This window comes from Malassezia restricta, chromosome II, assembly GCF_003290485.1.
Source record: "Malassezia restricta chromosome II, complete sequence".
Lineage (NCBI taxonomy): Eukaryota > Fungi > Basidiomycota > Malasseziomycetes > Malasseziales > Malasseziaceae > Malassezia > Malassezia restricta.
Window position 1 is genome coordinate 379,774 of NC_040194.1, and position 18,375 is coordinate 398,148.

Consider the following 18,375-nt stretch of genomic DNA (forward strand, 5'->3'; position numbering starts at 1 on the left):
CTAGTGAGACCCAAGGTGTTGGATGGAGGTGGAGTAGAGGTACACGTGATTCGTGCTCAACCTCCTGTCCGGTGGCTTCTTCTGATACGAGTCATTCTCGCTCTCGATCATAATGGCGACGGACACAGGTGTTCCGAGAAGCCATCCAGTGCATGGCTTCCCGTCACAAGATGATCTTGAATACTGGTCTCAACAGCTTAGAAATCTTCCGCGACTTGCTCTGCCCCTAGATTATCCACGGCCACCAACCACACGCGTGGTGCACGCGCTCAAGTCGTATGTGCTGCCGCCATCCACGTGTCGCGCGCTTGCGCGTCTCTCGCTGTATGAAGACGAAGAGGTATCATCGCGCTTTGAAGAGCCGAGAGGTATGGATGAACAGCCCCGTGCGTGTCATCTGCTGCTGGCCGCGTTGGTCGTCCTGATCCACCGCTACACAGGCGATACTGACATGGTGGTGGCAAGTAATCATCCTACTTCAGGGGAAGCACTGCTTTTGCGTATCAAAATAGAACCAGGAGATGCGTTCTGGCAAGTTGCGAAGCATGTGCAAGCCGTGGAAGCCGAGGCGATTCGACACTTAGTGCCATACGACGAGATTGCCAAGCGTCTTGAGTCTGACAGACTTGCTCAGGAAGGACCTGCTGTCCCAGGAACAAGCCAGTCTCTTTTTCGTGTCCGGTTCTTTGATGAGACGACATCAATGGAGCGCTTCATGCAGCAAACGAATGCCACAACTGACCTTTCGATGTTTGTCACTGGACCGGAAGCCAGTGTTAATGCTGAGGCAGGTCCAGCACAGAGTACGGCACCAAAGCACCTTCACTCAGCATTTCGCGCTCCTACTCATGCTGAGGTGGCCGTTCACATTTCGTATAACGCCATATTGTTCTCGGGCAGACGCATCGAGGGTATCTTGCATCAATTTGAGCAGCTCATCAATTCGGCTGCTAAGAACCCCATGGCACCTGTGGGTCAGATTCACATCCGCGCACAAGCTGAAGCTGATATCTTGCCTGACCCTCGCAAGGACCTTGATTGGTGCGGTTATCGTGGCCCCATTACGAGCTATCTGGAGCGCCATGCAAAATCGTTTCCTGATCGACGCTGTCTCGTGGAGAGTGTTTCTACGGATGACATGATGCCCCCTGCGTCTCGAGTGCGAACAGTCACTTTTGGCGAATTAGACCGCACGAGTAATGTGGTGGCGCATCACCTTCTTCAGTCGGGCGTGCAGCGTGGCGAAGTCGTGACAGTCTACGCCCACCGCGGTGTAGATCTTGTTGTGGCTGTGCTGGGTGTGCTGAAAGCTGGGGCTACTTTCAGTGTCATTGATCCATCATACCCGCCTAGTCGCCAAAACATTTATCTGCAAGTGGCACGCCCGCGTGCTTTAGTCGTGCTGCGAAAGGCGGGAACGATTCATGAGCAAGTCCGTCGCTGTATCCAAGAGGAATTGGAGCTGCGGACGGAAATTCCGGCCCTGGAGCTTCGGAGCGATGGCGCATTGCTCGGTGGTAGCACGGACAAAGGTGATGTGCTGGATAAGGCACAGGTGCTGGCTTCTGAGCCAACGGGCATTGTGCTGGGACCTGATAGTATCGCGACGCTTTCTTTCACGTCTGGCTCGACAGGTATTCCCAAGGGTGTTCAGGGTCGTCACTACAGTCTGACGCACTTTTTCCCATGGATGGGTGAGCGTTTTGGCTTGAGTGAAAAGGACCGCTTCACAATGCTAAGTGGTATTGCGCATGATCCAATTCAACGCGATATTTTCACGCCGATTTTCTTTGGTGCTGAATTGCACATTCCAACAGCTGAGGACATTGGTACTCCGGGACGTCTGGCGACATGGATGGCTACTTCGAAAGCTACAGTGACACATCTAACACCAGCAATGGGTCAACTCTTGTCTGCTCAGGCAACGACGCCGATTGATACGTTGCGTAATGCATTCTTTGTGGGCGATATTCTCACCAAGCGTGACTGCACACGTCTTCAAGCTCTCGCTCAAAATGTGCGCATCATTAACATGTACGGCACAACCGAGACACAGCGGGCTGTCTCGTATTTTGCTATCCCGCCTGCAAGCCAGGAGCCGGCGTTCCTTCAGCGGCAAAAGGATATTATGCCAGCCGGCCAGGGTATGATTGACGTTCAGCTGTTGGTCGTCAATCGAAATGCAAGACAGGAAACATGTGCTGTCGGTGAGATTGGGGAGATCTACGTTCGCTCCGGTGGACTCTCAGAAGGCTACTTGGGCCAACCTGATGTTACGGCTGAAAAGTTTCTGAACAACTGGCTCGCAACGGGCTTAGAGATACCTGACACGCTGCAAGGAACACCGGAAGGACAGTTTTGGAAAGGACCCCGAGACCGCATGTACCGCACAGGTGATCTGGGACGCTACCTGCCAGATGGCACGGTTGAATGCACAGGACGCGCAGACGATCAAATCAAGATTCGAGGCTTCCGCATCGAGCTTGGTGAAATTGATACGCACCTGTCACGCCACCCAAGCGTGCGTGAAAATGTCACTCTTGTGCGCCGTGACAAGGATGAAGAAAAAGTATTAGTGTCCTACTTCGTACCCACGGATGACAGCACGCCCGAAGAGAGAGAAGATGATGTAAGTTTACCTGCAGGACCAAGCGGGGACTTGCTGCGCCGTATCCGACAATATAACCGCCTTATCAAGGATATTCGTGACTCTCTGAAGCTCAAGCTGCCGTCCTATTCGGTGCCGACGCTCTTTGTGCCCCTAGCGCGCATGCCATTGAACCCGAATGGTAAGGTTGATAAACCTGCCTTGCCATTTCCCGACACGGTGTTAGCTCAGCGCATGGCTCAGGTTTCAAACGCACAAGCGGAAACCCGTGAACTTTCAGCGACTGAGCGTGCCATCGCCGAGGTATGGAAGCAGCTGCTGCCCGGCCTAGCCGATCCCGCGCCACTTGACGAATCGTTCTTCGACTTGGGCGGCCATTCCATTCTTGCAACACGCCTTGTTTTCCAACTGCGTCATAAGCTGGGTGTGCATGTGCCTTTAGGTCTGGTATTTGACGCACCAACGATTGCTCAGCTTGCGGCAGCTACGGAAAAAATTAGCAGTGGCGGAACTGACTTTCTCGTTGCTGCACCTGATGCAGCCAAAGAGAATGCTTCATCGGGCGACTTGGACTATGCGAAAGATGCTCAAGTACTGGAAAACGAGCTTCCTGCATCATTTATGCGTGCAACGCCCGCAGGAGAGCCACGTGTCGTGTTGCTTACGGGTGCAACCGGCTTTTTGGGCGCCTATGTCTTGGCTGACTTGCTCGATAAAAGGCGCAACCATGTCCAGAAGGTGTATGTCCACGTCCGTGCTAATGATGCTGGTAGCGCTCAGCGGCGTCTACGCGATGCGTTAGCTGGCCGTGGGCTGTGGCGCGAGGCATGGGAACAAGAAGGCCGAGTCCAGGCCGTCGTAGGCGACTTGTCCAAGCCGCACCTGGGCCTCAACGACGAAGACTGGGCGCATCTGGCCAAAGAAGTTGATGTCATTGTACACAATGGTGCACTTGTACACTGGGTATACCCTTACAGCAAACTGCGTGCGGCAAACGTATTGTCGACCATGGCAGTTATGCGACTGGCCAACGAGGGTCGACCAAAGAGTGTGGCGTTTGTATCGTCAACATCCGCTCTTGATACGGAATACTACATTCGGTTCTCGGACACATCGGCGCAAGGTGTGTTGGAAAGTGATCCACTCGATGGCAGCGCCTCGGATCTCAAGAGCGGCTATGGACAGTCCAAGTGGGTTGCCGAACGACTGTTGATGGCAGCTGCTTCGCGAGGCTTGGCCGCTGTGATTATTCGTCCTGGTTATGTGGTTGGTGATAGCAAGACGGCGGTCACCAACACTGATGACTTTTTATTCCGTCTGATCAAGGGTAGTGCACAGCTCGGCCTTATTCCAGACATGAACAACACAATCAACATGGTCCCTGTTGACCATGTTGCTCGAGTGACGTCGTTAGCTGGGCTTGCTGCCACTCAATGGCCCGAAAACCGTCAGACGCATGCAGCAGTGTTCCATGTGACTTCGCACCCGACAATTCGGTACAATGAGTTCCTTGGCGCACTCATTGAATATGGCTGGAATGTGCGGCCTGCCGAATACTTAGAGTGGCGTACAGCGCTCGAGAACCATGTCCTAGCCTCGGCAGCCGCAGGAAACACAGGCCTTGATGCCGATTCCAACGCCCTGTTCCCCCTTCTCCACTTTGTGCTGGACGATTTGCCGACTTCAACCAAGTCACCTGAACTAAACGATGCCAACACTACAAAACTACTGACAGAGGCACACGAATTGGACGTTGTACGCGGGGTAGATGTGCCACTTGTCGGTTTGTACTTGTCGTGGCTCGTGGCTGTAGGCTTCCTGCCTCCGCCCGCATCCAAATCGGCCCGAACATTGCCAACATTGCCGGAAGGTGCGGCTCGTCAAGCCATGGGCCGTGGATCGGCGGCCGTTTAAAGTAGGCTTACATTTTTGATGGAAGCTTCGTCAATTGGTGCTGATATTTTCGTGCTTTCACTCAAGAATGGGTCCGGACTGTATGTAGAAAAGGATAGTGGTTGTGGAGCAAGAGACATGGTATCATACGATGCGGTTGATGCGTCGAGAGAATTGGTTGTCGTCTCGAGAGAAGGCTGAGGTATGTAGGAATGACGTGCTGACCTTGCAAGGATCTTAGCAACTTGTGATGGCTGCGGAGATGGCGGTTCCGTGCTGTCCTGTACGAAAAAGCTCGCCAAGTCGTCCAGTTGACTCGCCAAGGTATCTAGTTCGTCTCGTTCATCGTCGGCGTCTCCATCTCCGTCTGGCACAAATGCAAGAACGCCGCGTTCTGAATCTGGCACTGACCATGTTTTAGACACAGCTTGCATATTGGAACATGACATGCGTGCGTCTGATTCAGCTGATAGACCTGTCCAGCCACATACTTGTAGGGTGGGTGTGGAAGACTCGTCAACAAAAATGGGTGAATGCAGTACATCGAGTGCGAGTGAAGCGAGCGGTGAATGCAGCAAACGCACAAGTGGATCCAGCGGCACATCAGGTACAAGGGAAGAGATATCCTGGGCTTGTAGTGCCTGAAGGCATGGCGGTAAAGCCAAGAGCACAAGCCGGCACAGGTCCTCCGATTCGTGGTACAGCATCAAGACCAAGAGTGTGACAAGATGTACTGCACGCGGTTGTGTACATCCGAGAGCAATCGATAAAGCCGCCTGCCGAGCTAGATCATCGGCACGTCGGAAACGCCCACGGGCAATAGATGCTGTAATACGTGCCACATCAGAACGTTGAGCATTGTTGGCCAGGTTTGTAAGAGCATCCCCCAGGCGCAGTACCAAAGCATGATGCGCTGACTTTTCATTTTCGCAAGCTTGCAGAAACCACGGTAAAGCAGCCGTAAAAAGAGTAAGAACTCGGTCCTGCATTGTACTTTCAAGGAGTTCAGGATGCTCAATGTGTGCCATGCGTTCTAGTAGATGTAAGACCATGACATCGCAACGGGGGAGGCGTAACCCACGAACAAGAGCGCACTGGATGCCAGCAGCTGAAACATTCCAGGATGAGGGACGTGATGTCCATAGTGTATTGCACGTTGATAGGGACATGTCGATATGGTCCATCCACGTGTGTAGTAATGACACAGTTGCCACAAACACTGGTATCCACGTTGTCTGGACGCATGCTGCGACGGCCCAAAAAATAGGTGCAAGAACCTCGGGGACCGCCGTAGGGATGATCGCTTCAAGTGTGCTTAATAACTCGAGCGTATACGGCATAGCTTCAGACGAAGGTAGGGTCTCTGCAAGACGCGCAAGTAAGCTAGGCACGGCTGAAATGGCATATGTTGGACGCAGAGCTCGCATCACTTGAAGCGAACGGCATGCCATGCGACGCACTGGCGCATTGACTGCCCAGAACTGAGCAACATCACACCATACATCACGAATGGGAATGACGTGCCGCTCTACTGCATCGCACAGGACGTTGACAAGCACTTCAAGCTTTTGGGGAACATGCATCGCTCCATATGTCACCAAATCGATACGACTCATAGCATGGGCTGAGCGAAGAGCCAAAAAAAGGTTTGTCTGCAGCTCGATGCGAGTGGGTAACACACTGAGGATTTGCTCGGCCGCACGCAGGATACTGCTGTGCAGAGCAGAAGATGTACCATCCAAATACATGCATAACAGATGTAGAACAATCGGGAGGCGTTCGTGACGCAGTAGCGACGCATCTACACACTCGCCAAAGAATAAAAGCGAGATGAGAGTGGGTGCAAGTGGCATGAGCTCAGTGCCTGGTGGAGGGAAGTAAGCATCAATCGAGAGAGCAGAGATGCCAGAGGGGGAATAAGGGATGGCAGCTTCAGGAACCATGGATTCGAGCAAAGCATGTTGGGCGACTTGCCTAGCTGCCGGAGGCAGATTTGCGACAATCAGACGAGCCACCTCCAAGAATTCGAAGCTCCGATAGTGCAATGTGCGCGTGTGTAGAAAATGTAGGAGGGCATGAGTATCCGCTGTAGACCATCCCACTGCTTGCCACAGATTTCGCACGGCGAGCGGATGTGCGCGACCGAAGAGGTGAGACAGAGTTACAAGATGTACCAGTGCATCACTCTCGTTCCCCAAAGATGCAGCTCGGAGCCATGGGGGTATAAGCGTAAGGACAGGCTCGTGGAAAGATGGGGGAATATCGTCAATACGACGCGTCCACTCGGCAAGCGCGTTTATAACAGTAGCATGAGAAAGAAGCTGTGAGATAGAGGATTGAGCGTCGAGATACACAGCCGGATGAAAAGAAAGAACAGATGGGGACATGGAGATAAGTGATACTGGCGTGGATTGGCGGTCAGTGAATGATTCAAGCATATTTAGGGCGCGTGTACGCAGATGAACATCGGGATGGGCAAGAAGACATAGAGAGAGACATACAATGTGAGCTGCGGGCATCTCAAGATGTGGGTATGTGTCACATAATACAGCAAATGCCGTGCGACTTGCATGGGATTGAGAAAGGTCATGATAGCAATACGCCACGACAGTGTCCAGTACCACAGCGTTTGAAGGATTGTGCATGAGCAGAGCACGCAGTCCACGTTGCGCTGTATCGCGTGTATGGGACGAAGGTGCAGCAAGCATCTCGCATAGCCATGTAAGCACGGGGGAGGTATCCATTGTCGTGGAATCGAAGCCGCCAGCACATAATGCAGCCATTGCATCTTCAGCACAGAGTGCGAGCAAATGCAGTTCGTGACGTAACGACACAATGATCTTGTCTTTCGGCTTCGACGCCGTCCGTTCCAATGCGGCAGAAAGCTGGGCAGCAAGACGTGAAGCATCTTGTAGAGAGCGCCAGTCGTGCAGCACAATGAGGAGACGCATGCGCAGTTCCACGGGAAAGACATGTGCTGCATGCTCAGCCTCTAGGCTTGAGTAAAAACCAGCGAGCACCATGCATAAATAACGGCGTAGGCGATACACTTGCACATCAGGTGCCAAGTCGAATTGTAAGATGTGCATGGTCTGATGGATCCACGTTAGCAGCCATGGCGCCAAGGAAGATGCCGATGTGAGAGCGGCTGTCGTTTGGGCAAGTATGTGACCAATACACAGACGGACGGGCCAATGCATGTTGTCAAAGAGGTGGGAGAGCGCGGAAATGAGGGTAGGATATGCAAGCGCATGGCAATGGCTCAGGGCCTCGGCGGCAGTCGACTGCAGATCATAGTCATCACACACAAGGTACGGCATGAGCAGAGCGATGTGCTGGGTATGAGCTCGACAGACAGTGCACAAGGCCAGCACGTACATGCGCCATATCTGCCGCAAGAACGTGAGTGTGAGAGGGACTTGCGCCGTACCTTTGCGCAGGCGTGCAATGGACGCCATGCTAGGCTCGAGACGCTGGACTGCGCCGAGAAGCAGGACATATAGCTGTTCAGTTAAGTGCGGCGCCCTTTGCTCCAAGTGCTGAAGAACACGCGGGAGTGCTGCAGACCACAAAGTGCCATTTTCGCTCGAGCTTGCAAGACGATTGAGGGGGTACGCTGAGCCAGCATCGCGCCACTTTGCAATGCGAGCGCGTTGCGATGCAGAAAGCTGTGATGACGTGCTTTGGTCGATAAAGTCAGTACATGGGCGCATGAAAAACTTCGTATAAAACTCTGATAAGGATGTGTGGTGCAGTAAGAGACGCGTTGTTCGATGTCGCAAAACAGAGCTGGGGACGCAGAGCAGCAACCAGGCACCCGTCTCGAGCTCGTCAGGAGGTGGTGTTTCAGTGCCACACAATTCAAGCAATGAAACCATTACGTCTGCAACCTGGGCGAACTGTGCAACAAGTACATCAGCATGGGACTGAAGCTCCCAGACAACGCCATCCTTGCGAAAAAGCCATTGCAGAAGCGCCCGCAGAATCGAATGCGCTTCTTCGCCACCACGAGCAATGCGCGAGAGAGCAGCTGCGCTTGCCTGCTGGACACGAGGCTCGACGCAAAATAGTCCGCGAAAGAGGAGAGAGTGACATGTAGCCTTGCTTACCGAGTGGGACATGCAGCGTGGCCATGTTTCGATGCAGGTACGAAGCAGATCGAGATACGGCTGGTGCTCAGCAGCATAAGCCACGGTAAATGCACCTTGAGCGTGCGTGCGAACTTCGAAAGGTTCAGATCCAGGCGTGGTTGGTAAATGAGGCGCATTCGTCCCTGGAGCTAAGGGCACTTGACCATCGAGAACCGTGAGGTCTTTCAAAAGGTAGTCGCAATGCAAGGCAATTTGTGTCATAACCGCATCCAATTGCATCTGGACCTGCTCAACATGTGCATTGGGAACCGCCACAGACCCCTCAGGTTCGATCGCCAGTTCTTCCATCGATGGTAATGCAGCTCCGGGCAGACTCGGCATTTCACCACACACGTAGTAATGACGTGTGCGAGCCACAGAACGGATAGCAATGCACATCCGCACAGGCTGCAGCAAGTCTGGCTGAAACACGGCAGGTGCCGACTTCTTGTCAAGACTTGTATGCCGTAGCATGTCGAGAATCAAGGGGTATGTATATTCAAATTGTCGGTACAAAGCCGCGCTCAACATATCGACACACGAATCCACACAAACGTCTGTTGGTGAAACGTTGGAGCGCACAGGCGGTAAGCACAGTCCGAAGAATGCATCGAGGCGACGCTGCGTGGGATTGGTGCCCTCATGGCATCGAAACAGGTAGGCCCAGAACAACTGAGCCGCACAAGCATATACCATGGCACGCGTTTCTGTATCTTTTCGCTCACGCATACGCGACCAGCCAGCCTCGACACAGGGAAACCAGCGATCTACAAGCACATCTGGCGGCGAAGCACAAAGAGCCACAGTCCACAAGGGGTAAGCCGTACCGAAGTAGCGCGCACGCATAGCCATGCCTTGGGTCTTTGGCATGAGCGTTGCCATAGCATCCATCCAAGTCGGATGAAATAGCTCAGCTGACGCTGTACGAGCCACGGGCTCAATAATCGTGTGCAGCACACGCGCAAAAGCACGTTTGATCCGATACCCATGCGAGTGAACAAAGAATCGTGCGAGCACTTGCAAAAACTCGGCACCGGTTTCAAATACATCCATTGGATAGGTGATGATGCGCAGGTATCGCATGCCCAGGACGGCAGCTTCAGTCAGTAGCTCATTGTCACGGGACACGACCACAGTACTTGATTGCTGCAGGATCGAGACGAATTGGGCGCCTAGCATCGGCAGACAATGTCGAGACAATTCGCCTATCAGACGCGCCACGACATCAAAGCATTGCTGCTGCAGCGAAGTATGCAGCCGCGTCTGTGAGCCACGCTCACTCTCGCGGTCCATCGAGCATAGGTGTAGAAATTGGAAAACGGTCGTGACAAATTCATTCATCGCAGGGTCCTCTTCTTCGTCACCCATGCGGTCATTTGTGCCGGGTGGGACAGTCACAAGCAGTGCTTGGCTGGTCAAGTATGTTGAAGCTAGTGCTCGTCGGCGATGAAGCACGTCGCCAGCGACGCTGTTGATGCTGGAAATGGAGAGCGCATCACTGGGTCGCCTATGCGTAGGACGAAGAGACAGAGGATGGTCCAGTACATCGGACCGCCATGTAAGCAGCGACTCGATCACGAGAGGTCTATTATGACGAGCAAGACTCGCCATGGTCGAAAGCACATCGTCCCAGCCCGTGCGGTGCGCCTGGGTTGGAAAAAGGATGGAAAGAACGTCGCAGTCCTGCTGCGTTACGAGTACAGCATGCAGTGCATCATCAGCTAACGCTTGGAAACGGGCAAATATCTGCCGCATGGCATATGTCATGGGCTCTGCAGACGGAGTAGTACTGAACGGCGAGAGCATATGCAAAGCATCGACATCTTCCACAGGTGAGGACAGCATATCGTGTGATGTGGGATAAGCCACATTGCCTAGTGGCGACACAGGCATTCCATCGGCCAACATGTCCGACATTTGTGAGATTTTGTGAGCGTGTTGGGGGCGCATCGGTCGTGTGGGGCTCAAATTCAGTGGACCAGAGAGGGACCCGTCTTGTGACGCTCCTTTTTTATGCCACTTGACTGACCAAGGCGTGCTTGTCGATTGCATTAGGCTCGATGAAACCGCCGATATGTCAGCAGAGCGACTCAAAGGAGAAGGCCCAGCATCTGAAGACGGCTCCTTGTGTGTGGGCGTCGATGGCTGGCCCTTGATGGCTGCACGCAAACTTGCAAATGAAGGCTTCTTGACTGGGAATGAAAAATTGTGCAGTGCGTCCGTTGAACGGCCGGGTGACTGAAAGTAGTCCATACCTTGGAAAGCATTGGAGAACGAAGAGCCAAAGCGCAATGAGCTTTTGGCGGAAATAGACGCAGATTCATCTGCAGTGAGAGATGCTGTACGAAAATGAAGCAGCTTTCCAGGAGTGCGCTTGCTTGTGGAAATGGGTATCGAGGAGGAAGACGGTGTGGGGAACGGTGGCGGAAGGTGCTGGGCATCCGAGATGTCGGCAGAACGCGGATCTGTTGGTAGCCCATTCGGACTGGAGAATCCATTATTTAAAGTCGCATCGAGGCAGCTTCCTAGGACATCTTCGTCTTCGAGATCGGGGATCACGACCTGCGCCTCCTCTTCCTGGTCCATCAATGCAGCCCAGAACAAGACGTGTGTCATGCATGGTCAGTCCTCCTCTGAGCGATTAGTCAGCTCAGAAAAAGTCGCATCCACCGCTTAACACTCGTTGCACTCCCCCGAAGGCATGCCAAAGCGAACGCACAAACCGCTCGTCTCGCGGGCTTTACGTGGGGCGGGTCTGATGGAAGATGATTCCATGACGGTCGACGATGATGGTCAGATTGGTGAGAGCATGACGCGTGCCCAGCGCCGGAAAATGGCACGATCAGATCCGGCGCATGGCGGTCGACGGGGCGCAGTGAATCGCAAGGCCGCTATGAATGTGAACAGCGGGATACGACCGGCGAATGCACGAAAAGGTGCAGTGCTGGGCTCGCATGCTTTGACCAAAGCGTCAGACGTGTCGCCCAAGACGAACGTTGTCGAGACGCTGCGACGTTTTCTTACGTCGCGCTGGAATGCATCCATGAACCTGCTCAACCTCGAAAACATGCAGCAAGATGCTATTTTATCTGAAGCAAATATAGTGCCGCCTGGTGCGCCTGGTGCTCATCGTGATCTTGGCACGGCGCTGTGGAAACTCAGTGCAGACATGTTCCCCACCCTCTCGACTCTGTCCCTGGCAGGAAATGCATGGACAAACCTACAGCCCCTCGCTTTGCTTGGACAATATATCCCGAAACTCGCAAACTTATCGCTTGAGCGCAATGACCTACGCTGGGTGCGTGATCTTGATGTGCTCGTCACCAAACGACATGGTTTGCATGCCCTGCAAGAGCTGGTGTTATTAGGAAATCCACTCCAACAAAACGCTGTGGAAGGTGGCAATGAAGATGGATACCGCCGCGATGTGCTGGTCAAGTTTCCGGACCTACGTATTCTTGACATGAAGCCGGTCATGGACGTCGAGCGCGGCTTTTCGCAATTGTTTCAGGGCCGCGGTCACAAAAAGGCTGGGCCTGAAGCGTCACAGGTGCCGCTCCGGCACTTTTGTGTGCAGACGCGACCTGGCTTTGTGGATGGCGATGCCAAGCAGGTCGTGCCTGAGTTTCTCTCCCTGTATTTTTCAGCCTATGACCAGGATCGCACGCGTCTCGGACCTGTGTACAGCTCGAATGCGCGGTTCACATACAGCATTAATTCGAGTCCACCACCACGAGCGCGTGCGGAGCGACTGATGCATACCATGCCGCACCAAAAGGATTTGACATTTGACAAGTACATCGAGCTGGGCTCACGAAATTTGATGCGCACGCACAATGTCAAGCCGCTGTTACGAAGTATGCACTATGGCGGAGAAGCCATCGTTGCATTTCTTAAGAGGTTACCCATTACGATGCATCCTTTGCACGATGCGAGCAAGTTTGTCGTGGACGCATGGCTGCTGCCGAACGTCGATGTCAAGGCTCAGACGAGTGCAACAGAGCGACCAGATGCGCTTCTTTTTATCAATGTGCATGGCGAGTTTTGCGAGGCACCCTCTCAAGGCATCCGATCCTTTGACCGTGTCTTCGTAGTGGCGCCCGCGCCTCCCGCGTCACCAGCACAGCAGCTAGGCTGGCCGTGTGTCATTGTGAGTGATATGCTGACCCTACGGCACTATTCACGCGAATCAGCGTTCCAGCCAAATGCCTTGCCGATGGGCCCCTCCGCAGCGCCGGGTCTGACACCCGAGCAGCATGCCATGTCGTTGGAGCTCTCGGCGCAGACCAAGCTGACGTACCCATATGCCGTGCAGTGCCTCGGGGAGAATGGTTGGGACATGACGCGTGCTGTCAACGTGTTTGCCTCGCTGCAGGCGGCCGGCTCGATTCCATCCGAGGCCTTTGCCACATAGCCATGACGAAAGCAAGTAGATGGCCCACCACGAGTCCGATAGCCGAGGTGTACATGCTGGGTAGCGGCCACGTCTGCCACAGACGGCCCCAGTCAAGGGCCTGTGCCCATGCACCAAGTGCGGCACCGAGGCAAGCACACGCGCTCGGCACGAGCACCAGTATCTCACCGGGCGTAGCATGAGATGGTGCAGCCAGGATTCGCGACCACATGGGAGAAGGTGGTAGGCCGAGAATGTGAGAAACGGGCCACAAGCCCAGAAGCGTGACATGCGCCGCAAGAATGGCGGTGCCAAAGTAGGCTGTATTCGCCGGCGCACCAAGAGCGAATATGATGCTAGCTGATAGGGCCCACAGCAGCGGTAGCGAGAATGAAGAAAACACAATGGCCTCGACCTGGGCACGAATAGGTATACGGCGCCGCTTCAGTGCCGCGGCGTCTTCCTTCCGCTCGTATCCTTCGGCCATACTAAGCCATCCACTCATTCGTACGCAATACCACGCCTGCGTGAGGGCGATGCCAAATAGACTGTGCATAGCCTCCCATACGAGCGAAGTCTTGTCCACATTCGACGCGCGTTGGCCGGGTCGAAGTACCCTGGACAGGTACGCGAAGCTCTGGCCGAGGAACGTGGTGCTCTCCGATGTACGTGCAAAGTCGACCAACGTGAACACCAAAAGCGTCGGCTGTAGCACGAACAAGATCAGCGCGAGGTCAAAGGTGTGCCGCACCGGCCATATCGATCGTGGCATGGCGTACGTGCACGCGAAAAGGGGCCCTTTTTCCCAGGACGCGCGTCTGTCGCGGCTTAGTCAACGAACCCTCACCGTGCCGTCTCACCTCCATCCGGCGGTAGCCGGGCGACGACACGGGGTGATGAGCGACGTCGAGAAAGCAGCTGATCCATCCATCTCGGACTACATGAGCGCAGTGACCCAGTTGGACACCTCGTTCGTCCAAGAGATTCATGCGACGCAAGATTTGTCTGCCGCTGAGCCCCACACCGCTCATTCCTTTTCCGGCGTGGACTCGACGAACGGGGTGGCATCTGCTCCTGCCTCAACACTCGGATCACCGACGATGCTCGCGTCCCCTCTCACAGGTTTCTCTAATTTGCACGTTGCCCAGCCTGAAGCCCGACCGCGACGGTCTGCGGCCCGTCTCAAACGTAATGCCGCCATAACTCGGCCTCGTGCTGCCTCAGCTGCATCTGATTCGCCCAGGCACGTATCGCGCACATCGCACGCATCGAACGTGGCTGTTTTATCCGACAATGATGCTGCTAGTACAGCAAGCGAGCATGCTATCGATATGACGCGCGATACAGCATCCCTCCTCTCATCGTTAGAACACGCTGACCAGGGTTCGCCGGTGTCCAGGGCCGCATCCCTGCGAAGCACCTATGCAAGCCAACCCCCCACTATACTATCGCATCTTGGTGGCCATGCTGAACACGATGAGCACCGTGCGCGTCTACCGGGCACATCCTCTGCGCCGCACAAAGGCCGGAGTATGCCGCCATCACAACGCTCCGTCTCATCGCCTATGCCATCACGAAGAGCTCATATCGCTGATGATAGAGTCGCACATTCGCTGGTGTCATTGTCATCTTCACCTCACACGCCGGAACGTCCGCTTTGGTCGCTACCAAACGACGCTCAGCAAGACTCGGCTCATAACGAACATATCGGCCTGTCACGCAGTAACTCCACCGCCTCGGCGTACTCGGACGATCCGGCAGGAGCTGAGTCGCACAAGGCGGAGCCTCCAGGGCCTGATGTGCCACCATCGAATGACGCGCCTACTACTTCGCCCACATCGGCACCTCCGGCGCCCACAGATCCTTGGCTCCAGACACCCAAATCACCTCTCTTACAAGATACGCTGAGAGACATGTTTGACTCGTTTGCATCGGCCCTCACAGATCTGGGCATGGACACGAATGAGCCTATCAGGGGACTGGACGACGTGTCCGTGTCGTACCACCATGCACCGTATCAGGGCGGCTCCCATGGCCTTCCGAGCCATCCATCCACGCTCGAGTCGATGCTGCCCCCCGATCCGCCTCAGCCTGCTGTGAAGCCAGCCAGCACACTTACGCCTACCGAGCCCAACACACCCTTGACACGCACGCCATCGACCAAGTCAGACGTACCACCCGCGCCGGAGCATCGTCTTGACGTGTACGGCTACAATGTGTGGTGGCCTCATGCCTTTGACATCACATCGAATCTGAATTACGACTCGGTATCAACAAGTCAACGCGCCCGTTTATTTGGCGATGCGATGACTGATCTCATGACGCGGCCCACGCATCTAGATGTGTGGATCCAGCAGGTCAAGTCTCAACGCCCTAATCAGGCAGATGTACTAACGCGCCAAGTACAGCAACAGCAACTGGAAGAACTCAAAGCCACATTGTCGCCGCGTCCCGATGATCCGAAAGAAACTCCTAATGAACTCCCTTTGCCATCCAACATTCCTTATCCACTTCTTGCCAAGGCACAGAGTGCCGCTCATGCCGACCCCGGCATCTCATTAGCTCGTGTCTCGCCGCGAAAAGGTGCCTCATCCTCGATCATGCAGTCGTCGACGGCCTTTCTTATGAACCAGCTGGAGCGCGGCCGCGACCTGCTGACACCCAATACCGCAGCGTCCCCCACACCCTCTCGTCAGCGCACGCCCACGACGGCCGCACCTCCTACATCACATACGTCGCCGAATGCATCCAGTGTCATGAACCGCTCCCTCTCTGCCCGCACCCTAGGGGCTGCCTCGACGTCGGGCAGTGTGCCTATGGGTCTGGGCATAGTTCAGCGCTCGGCTAGTCAAGCGCCTCCGGATCCAGCCTTTTCAGCAGCTCTTACACGCGTGCGGGACGCGCTACCAGACATTGACGATGCCACCGCTCGTCATTACCTCACCAAGAGCCAAGGCGATGATGTCCGGGCGATTAACGACTATATGGCTGAACACGCCTCCCGGCATGACGCGACACAGCGCCGCGGTATTTTCTCCCGCGCTACACGGACGCGCTAGGCGTGCAGGGGTATCTAGAGATAGAATGTATAAAAGTGCGGATACACCAGCTCGTCTTCGAGCCATTGCCGCAACATGTCACCCACAAAGCGCTCCACTTTGCCGACGTTTTCCAACACATGCTTCACGGGCTCGCCAATCTGGCTCTCCACGCCGAGGTAGGGTAGGATGCGCTGGCCTTGGTGCCGGACGCGGATTCTTGCATCATAGACCTGCCGCAGACCATCTGCGCTGCATGGCTCCGTAGAGTCTTCTGTGAGGCTAACGTGGATGCAATTTGAAACACCATCCACCGCAACGATCGCTTGCGCATAGAGTTCCAAGCCAGTGATAATGAGGCTGATGGGCAAGCTCATGACGGTGTCGTCATGGTAGGCAATCTGAAGTGACGATGTGAGCGACAGTCGAATGGTCGACGTGAGCCACTGGACACTAAAGTGCAGCTGCATCGACGGTATGCTTTGCTCACGCGCTCTCTCTTCCCATGTGCAAGACATGTCACTGGTGCCAACGTCTGAGTCAACATCGCTCCATCGGTGCGACGAGGCATCGTCGATATCCGTCAGCACACTATCACCATCACCACTGCCCTGCACCGACAAGGGCATCTCGTCGTTCTCATAGTGACGGAACGTGCGAAGACGCATCGGCAAGCGTGGTGGCGGCGTGGATGACCGTGTACACTTTTCCTGAGCCTGGGCGTGAACCGATGCTTGTGCTTCTGCCTCTCGAAATTCACGCCACACGTCACCCACATGTATGACCTGTATGTCCGGTGCCTCCGATCCCAGTTCCAGTGCATGCACACGCGTCGGACCCAAAAAGGATGGAAGGGTCGCACCCGACAGAAACGCGTTGAGTCGCTCGCACAGCGAGTCGGCAAACGACTGCTCCAGCCCCTGCCAGTCCAGCTGGAATGACATGGTCCACCAGCAAAGTGGAGGGTCGGAGTCTATTACCACTACACGGGACCCAACTCAGTGAGCAGCGCATCCAGCATGGCGCGCAATGCCTGCTCATCTTCGGGAGCATTGATAGACACACTGACCAGCAGCTGAGCGTCAGCTTTGGTATACGTACTTTGTCAAGCATTTCCAGGGCACTCGTGACATTCGAACGCACTGCATCGATCTGCGCCTCGGTGCCGTGCAGTCGCTCCTCGGATGCACGGTTCTGTTCTTGTAGCTCAGCTAGCTCCGCCTGTAATGCCTCGATACGCGGTGCCTGATCAGCGCTCACACGTGCACGGATCGCCGTCTGAATATCCAAGTCGGGGCGCCACACATCTTTCAGGTCGGCGAATGCGTTGTGCTGTCGTTTGTCTGCCTCGGCTGTCAACTCCTCCAGCTCCTGGAGTCGCTGTGAAAGTTCATATTTGGATATAAGTGTTTCCAGGTCATTCTGGCGTCAGCAGTCATCAACACGTACTCGTATGTCTGTCTTGAGTTCCTGGAGGAACTGCAAACGCGCCTTTTCTACGGCAATCGGGTCCACTTGCGGCAGGACTCGCGAGAAGTTTTTGGCACTGCATGTAAGTGGAAAACACGTACGTGGCCTTGTGGTCAATCAATCCCAAAAACTTTTCCAACGCCGCACGCATGCGGACCAGCCGCTCTGGATCCGCCGCCTCGGCCATCTCGGATGCACGACGCGCGCTGCAGGCCCCACGCGTCTCCACGTCGGTATGGAGGTGCGTCACAAGGATCATCTCCCCTCCATTACATCACGTGATGTACTACTGCGGCAATTTCCCAGGCTTTTCGTCCGTCGCCGGCTTCGTTTGTTCCATTCACCAACCGACTCAACATGTACGTACAGAGCATGTCGGCGTGCTAATGTAACAGGGCGAAGTCGAAGAACCATACCAACCACAACCAGACGAGCAAGGCTCACCGTAACGGTATTAAGAAGCCCAGGACGAACCGTTACCCTAACCTCCGTGGTGTACGTATTTGCTCTTCGAAGGCACTCGCCGAGATCGCGACGAGGGCTGTCGGAAGCCATGTCGCCTATCCCACCCTAGTCACGACCGCCTGAGCGAGTGCTTCATCCCTGAATATGCATACTAACTCCTACAGGTGGACCCCAAGTTCCTGCGCAACCAGCGCTACGCCAAGCACGGTTCGGAGAAGGCTCTGCGTGAGGCCCGTGCCGCTGCCAAGTCATCGGCTTAAGTATCGTGTATGCGGTAGTGTGTGTATACAAGCGTGGAGCACGTCTTGTGGCCACAGCTGCGCAAGATGGTATTCTGCGTGAACCAAAATACTCAGCGATACAGCTCGCTCCATTTAC

At 54.8% G+C, this 18,375-nt stretch overlaps 8 protein-coding genes across 8 annotated transcripts; 4 read left to right on the plus strand and 4 right to left on the minus strand.

The window, feature by feature from the left end:
* Positions 1–112: 112 nt before the first annotated feature.
* Positions 113–4,522, plus strand: MRET_1079 (L-2-aminoadipate reductase; the record flags this gene model as incomplete). Its single annotated transcript, XM_027627706.1, has 1 exon — positions 113–4,522. One exon carries the CDS (start codon positions 113–115, stop codon positions 4,520–4,522), a length of 4,410 nt encoding a protein of 1,469 aa, XP_027483411.1.
* Positions 4,519–11,217, minus strand: MRET_1080 (cell morphogenesis protein (PAG1); the record flags this gene model as incomplete). Its single annotated transcript, XM_027627707.1, has 1 exon — positions 4,519–11,217. The coding sequence occupies one exon, from the start codon at positions 11,215–11,217 to the stop codon at positions 4,519–4,521; it is 6,699 nt and encodes a 2,232-aa protein (XP_027483447.1).
* A 115-nt stretch (positions 11,218–11,332) lies between these two features.
* Positions 11,333–13,045, plus strand: MRET_1081 (poly(A) RNA binding protein involved in nuclear mRNA export; the record flags this gene model as incomplete). Its single annotated transcript, XM_027627708.1, has 1 exon — positions 11,333–13,045. One exon carries the CDS (start codon positions 11,333–11,335, stop codon positions 13,043–13,045), a length of 1,713 nt encoding a protein of 570 aa, XP_027483448.1.
* On the minus strand, positions 12,984–13,796 carry MRET_1082 (phosphatidylinositol glycan, class F; the record flags this gene model as incomplete). The annotated part of the gene is made up of 1 exon (XM_027627709.1): positions 12,984–13,796. One exon carries the CDS (start codon positions 13,794–13,796, stop codon positions 12,984–12,986), a length of 813 nt encoding a protein of 270 aa, XP_027483445.1.
* Positions 13,797–13,920: 124 nt separating this feature from the next.
* On the plus strand, positions 13,921–16,083 carry MRET_1083 (AHNAK nucleoprotein; the record flags this gene model as incomplete). Its single annotated transcript, XM_027627710.1, has 1 exon — positions 13,921–16,083. The coding sequence occupies one exon, from the start codon at positions 13,921–13,923 to the stop codon at positions 16,081–16,083; it is 2,163 nt and encodes a 720-aa protein (XP_027483446.1).
* Positions 16,084–16,097: 14 nt separating this feature from the next.
* MRET_1084 (mitochondrial distribution and morphology protein 12) lies at positions 16,098–17,006 on the minus strand (the record flags this gene model as incomplete). Its single annotated transcript, XM_027627711.1, has 1 exon — positions 16,098–17,006. The coding sequence occupies one exon, from the start codon at positions 17,004–17,006 to the stop codon at positions 16,098–16,100; it is 909 nt and encodes a 302-aa protein (XP_027483451.1).
* A 38-nt stretch (positions 17,007–17,044) lies between these two features.
* Positions 17,045–17,719, minus strand: MRET_1085 (uncharacterized protein; the record flags this gene model as incomplete). Its single annotated transcript, XM_027627712.1, has 4 exons — positions 17,045–17,137; positions 17,164–17,484; positions 17,512–17,608; positions 17,634–17,719. 4 exons carry the CDS (start codon positions 17,717–17,719, stop codon positions 17,045–17,047), a joined length of 597 nt encoding a protein of 198 aa, XP_027483452.1.
* Positions 17,720–17,889: 170 nt separating this feature from the next.
* Positions 17,890–18,257, plus strand: MRET_1086 (large subunit ribosomal protein L29e; the record flags this gene model as incomplete). Its single annotated transcript, XM_027627713.1, has 3 exons — positions 17,890–17,891; positions 17,928–18,027; positions 18,162–18,257. Coding segments are annotated over 3 exons (198 nt in total).
* Between the last annotated feature and the right edge of the window lie 118 nt (positions 18,258–18,375).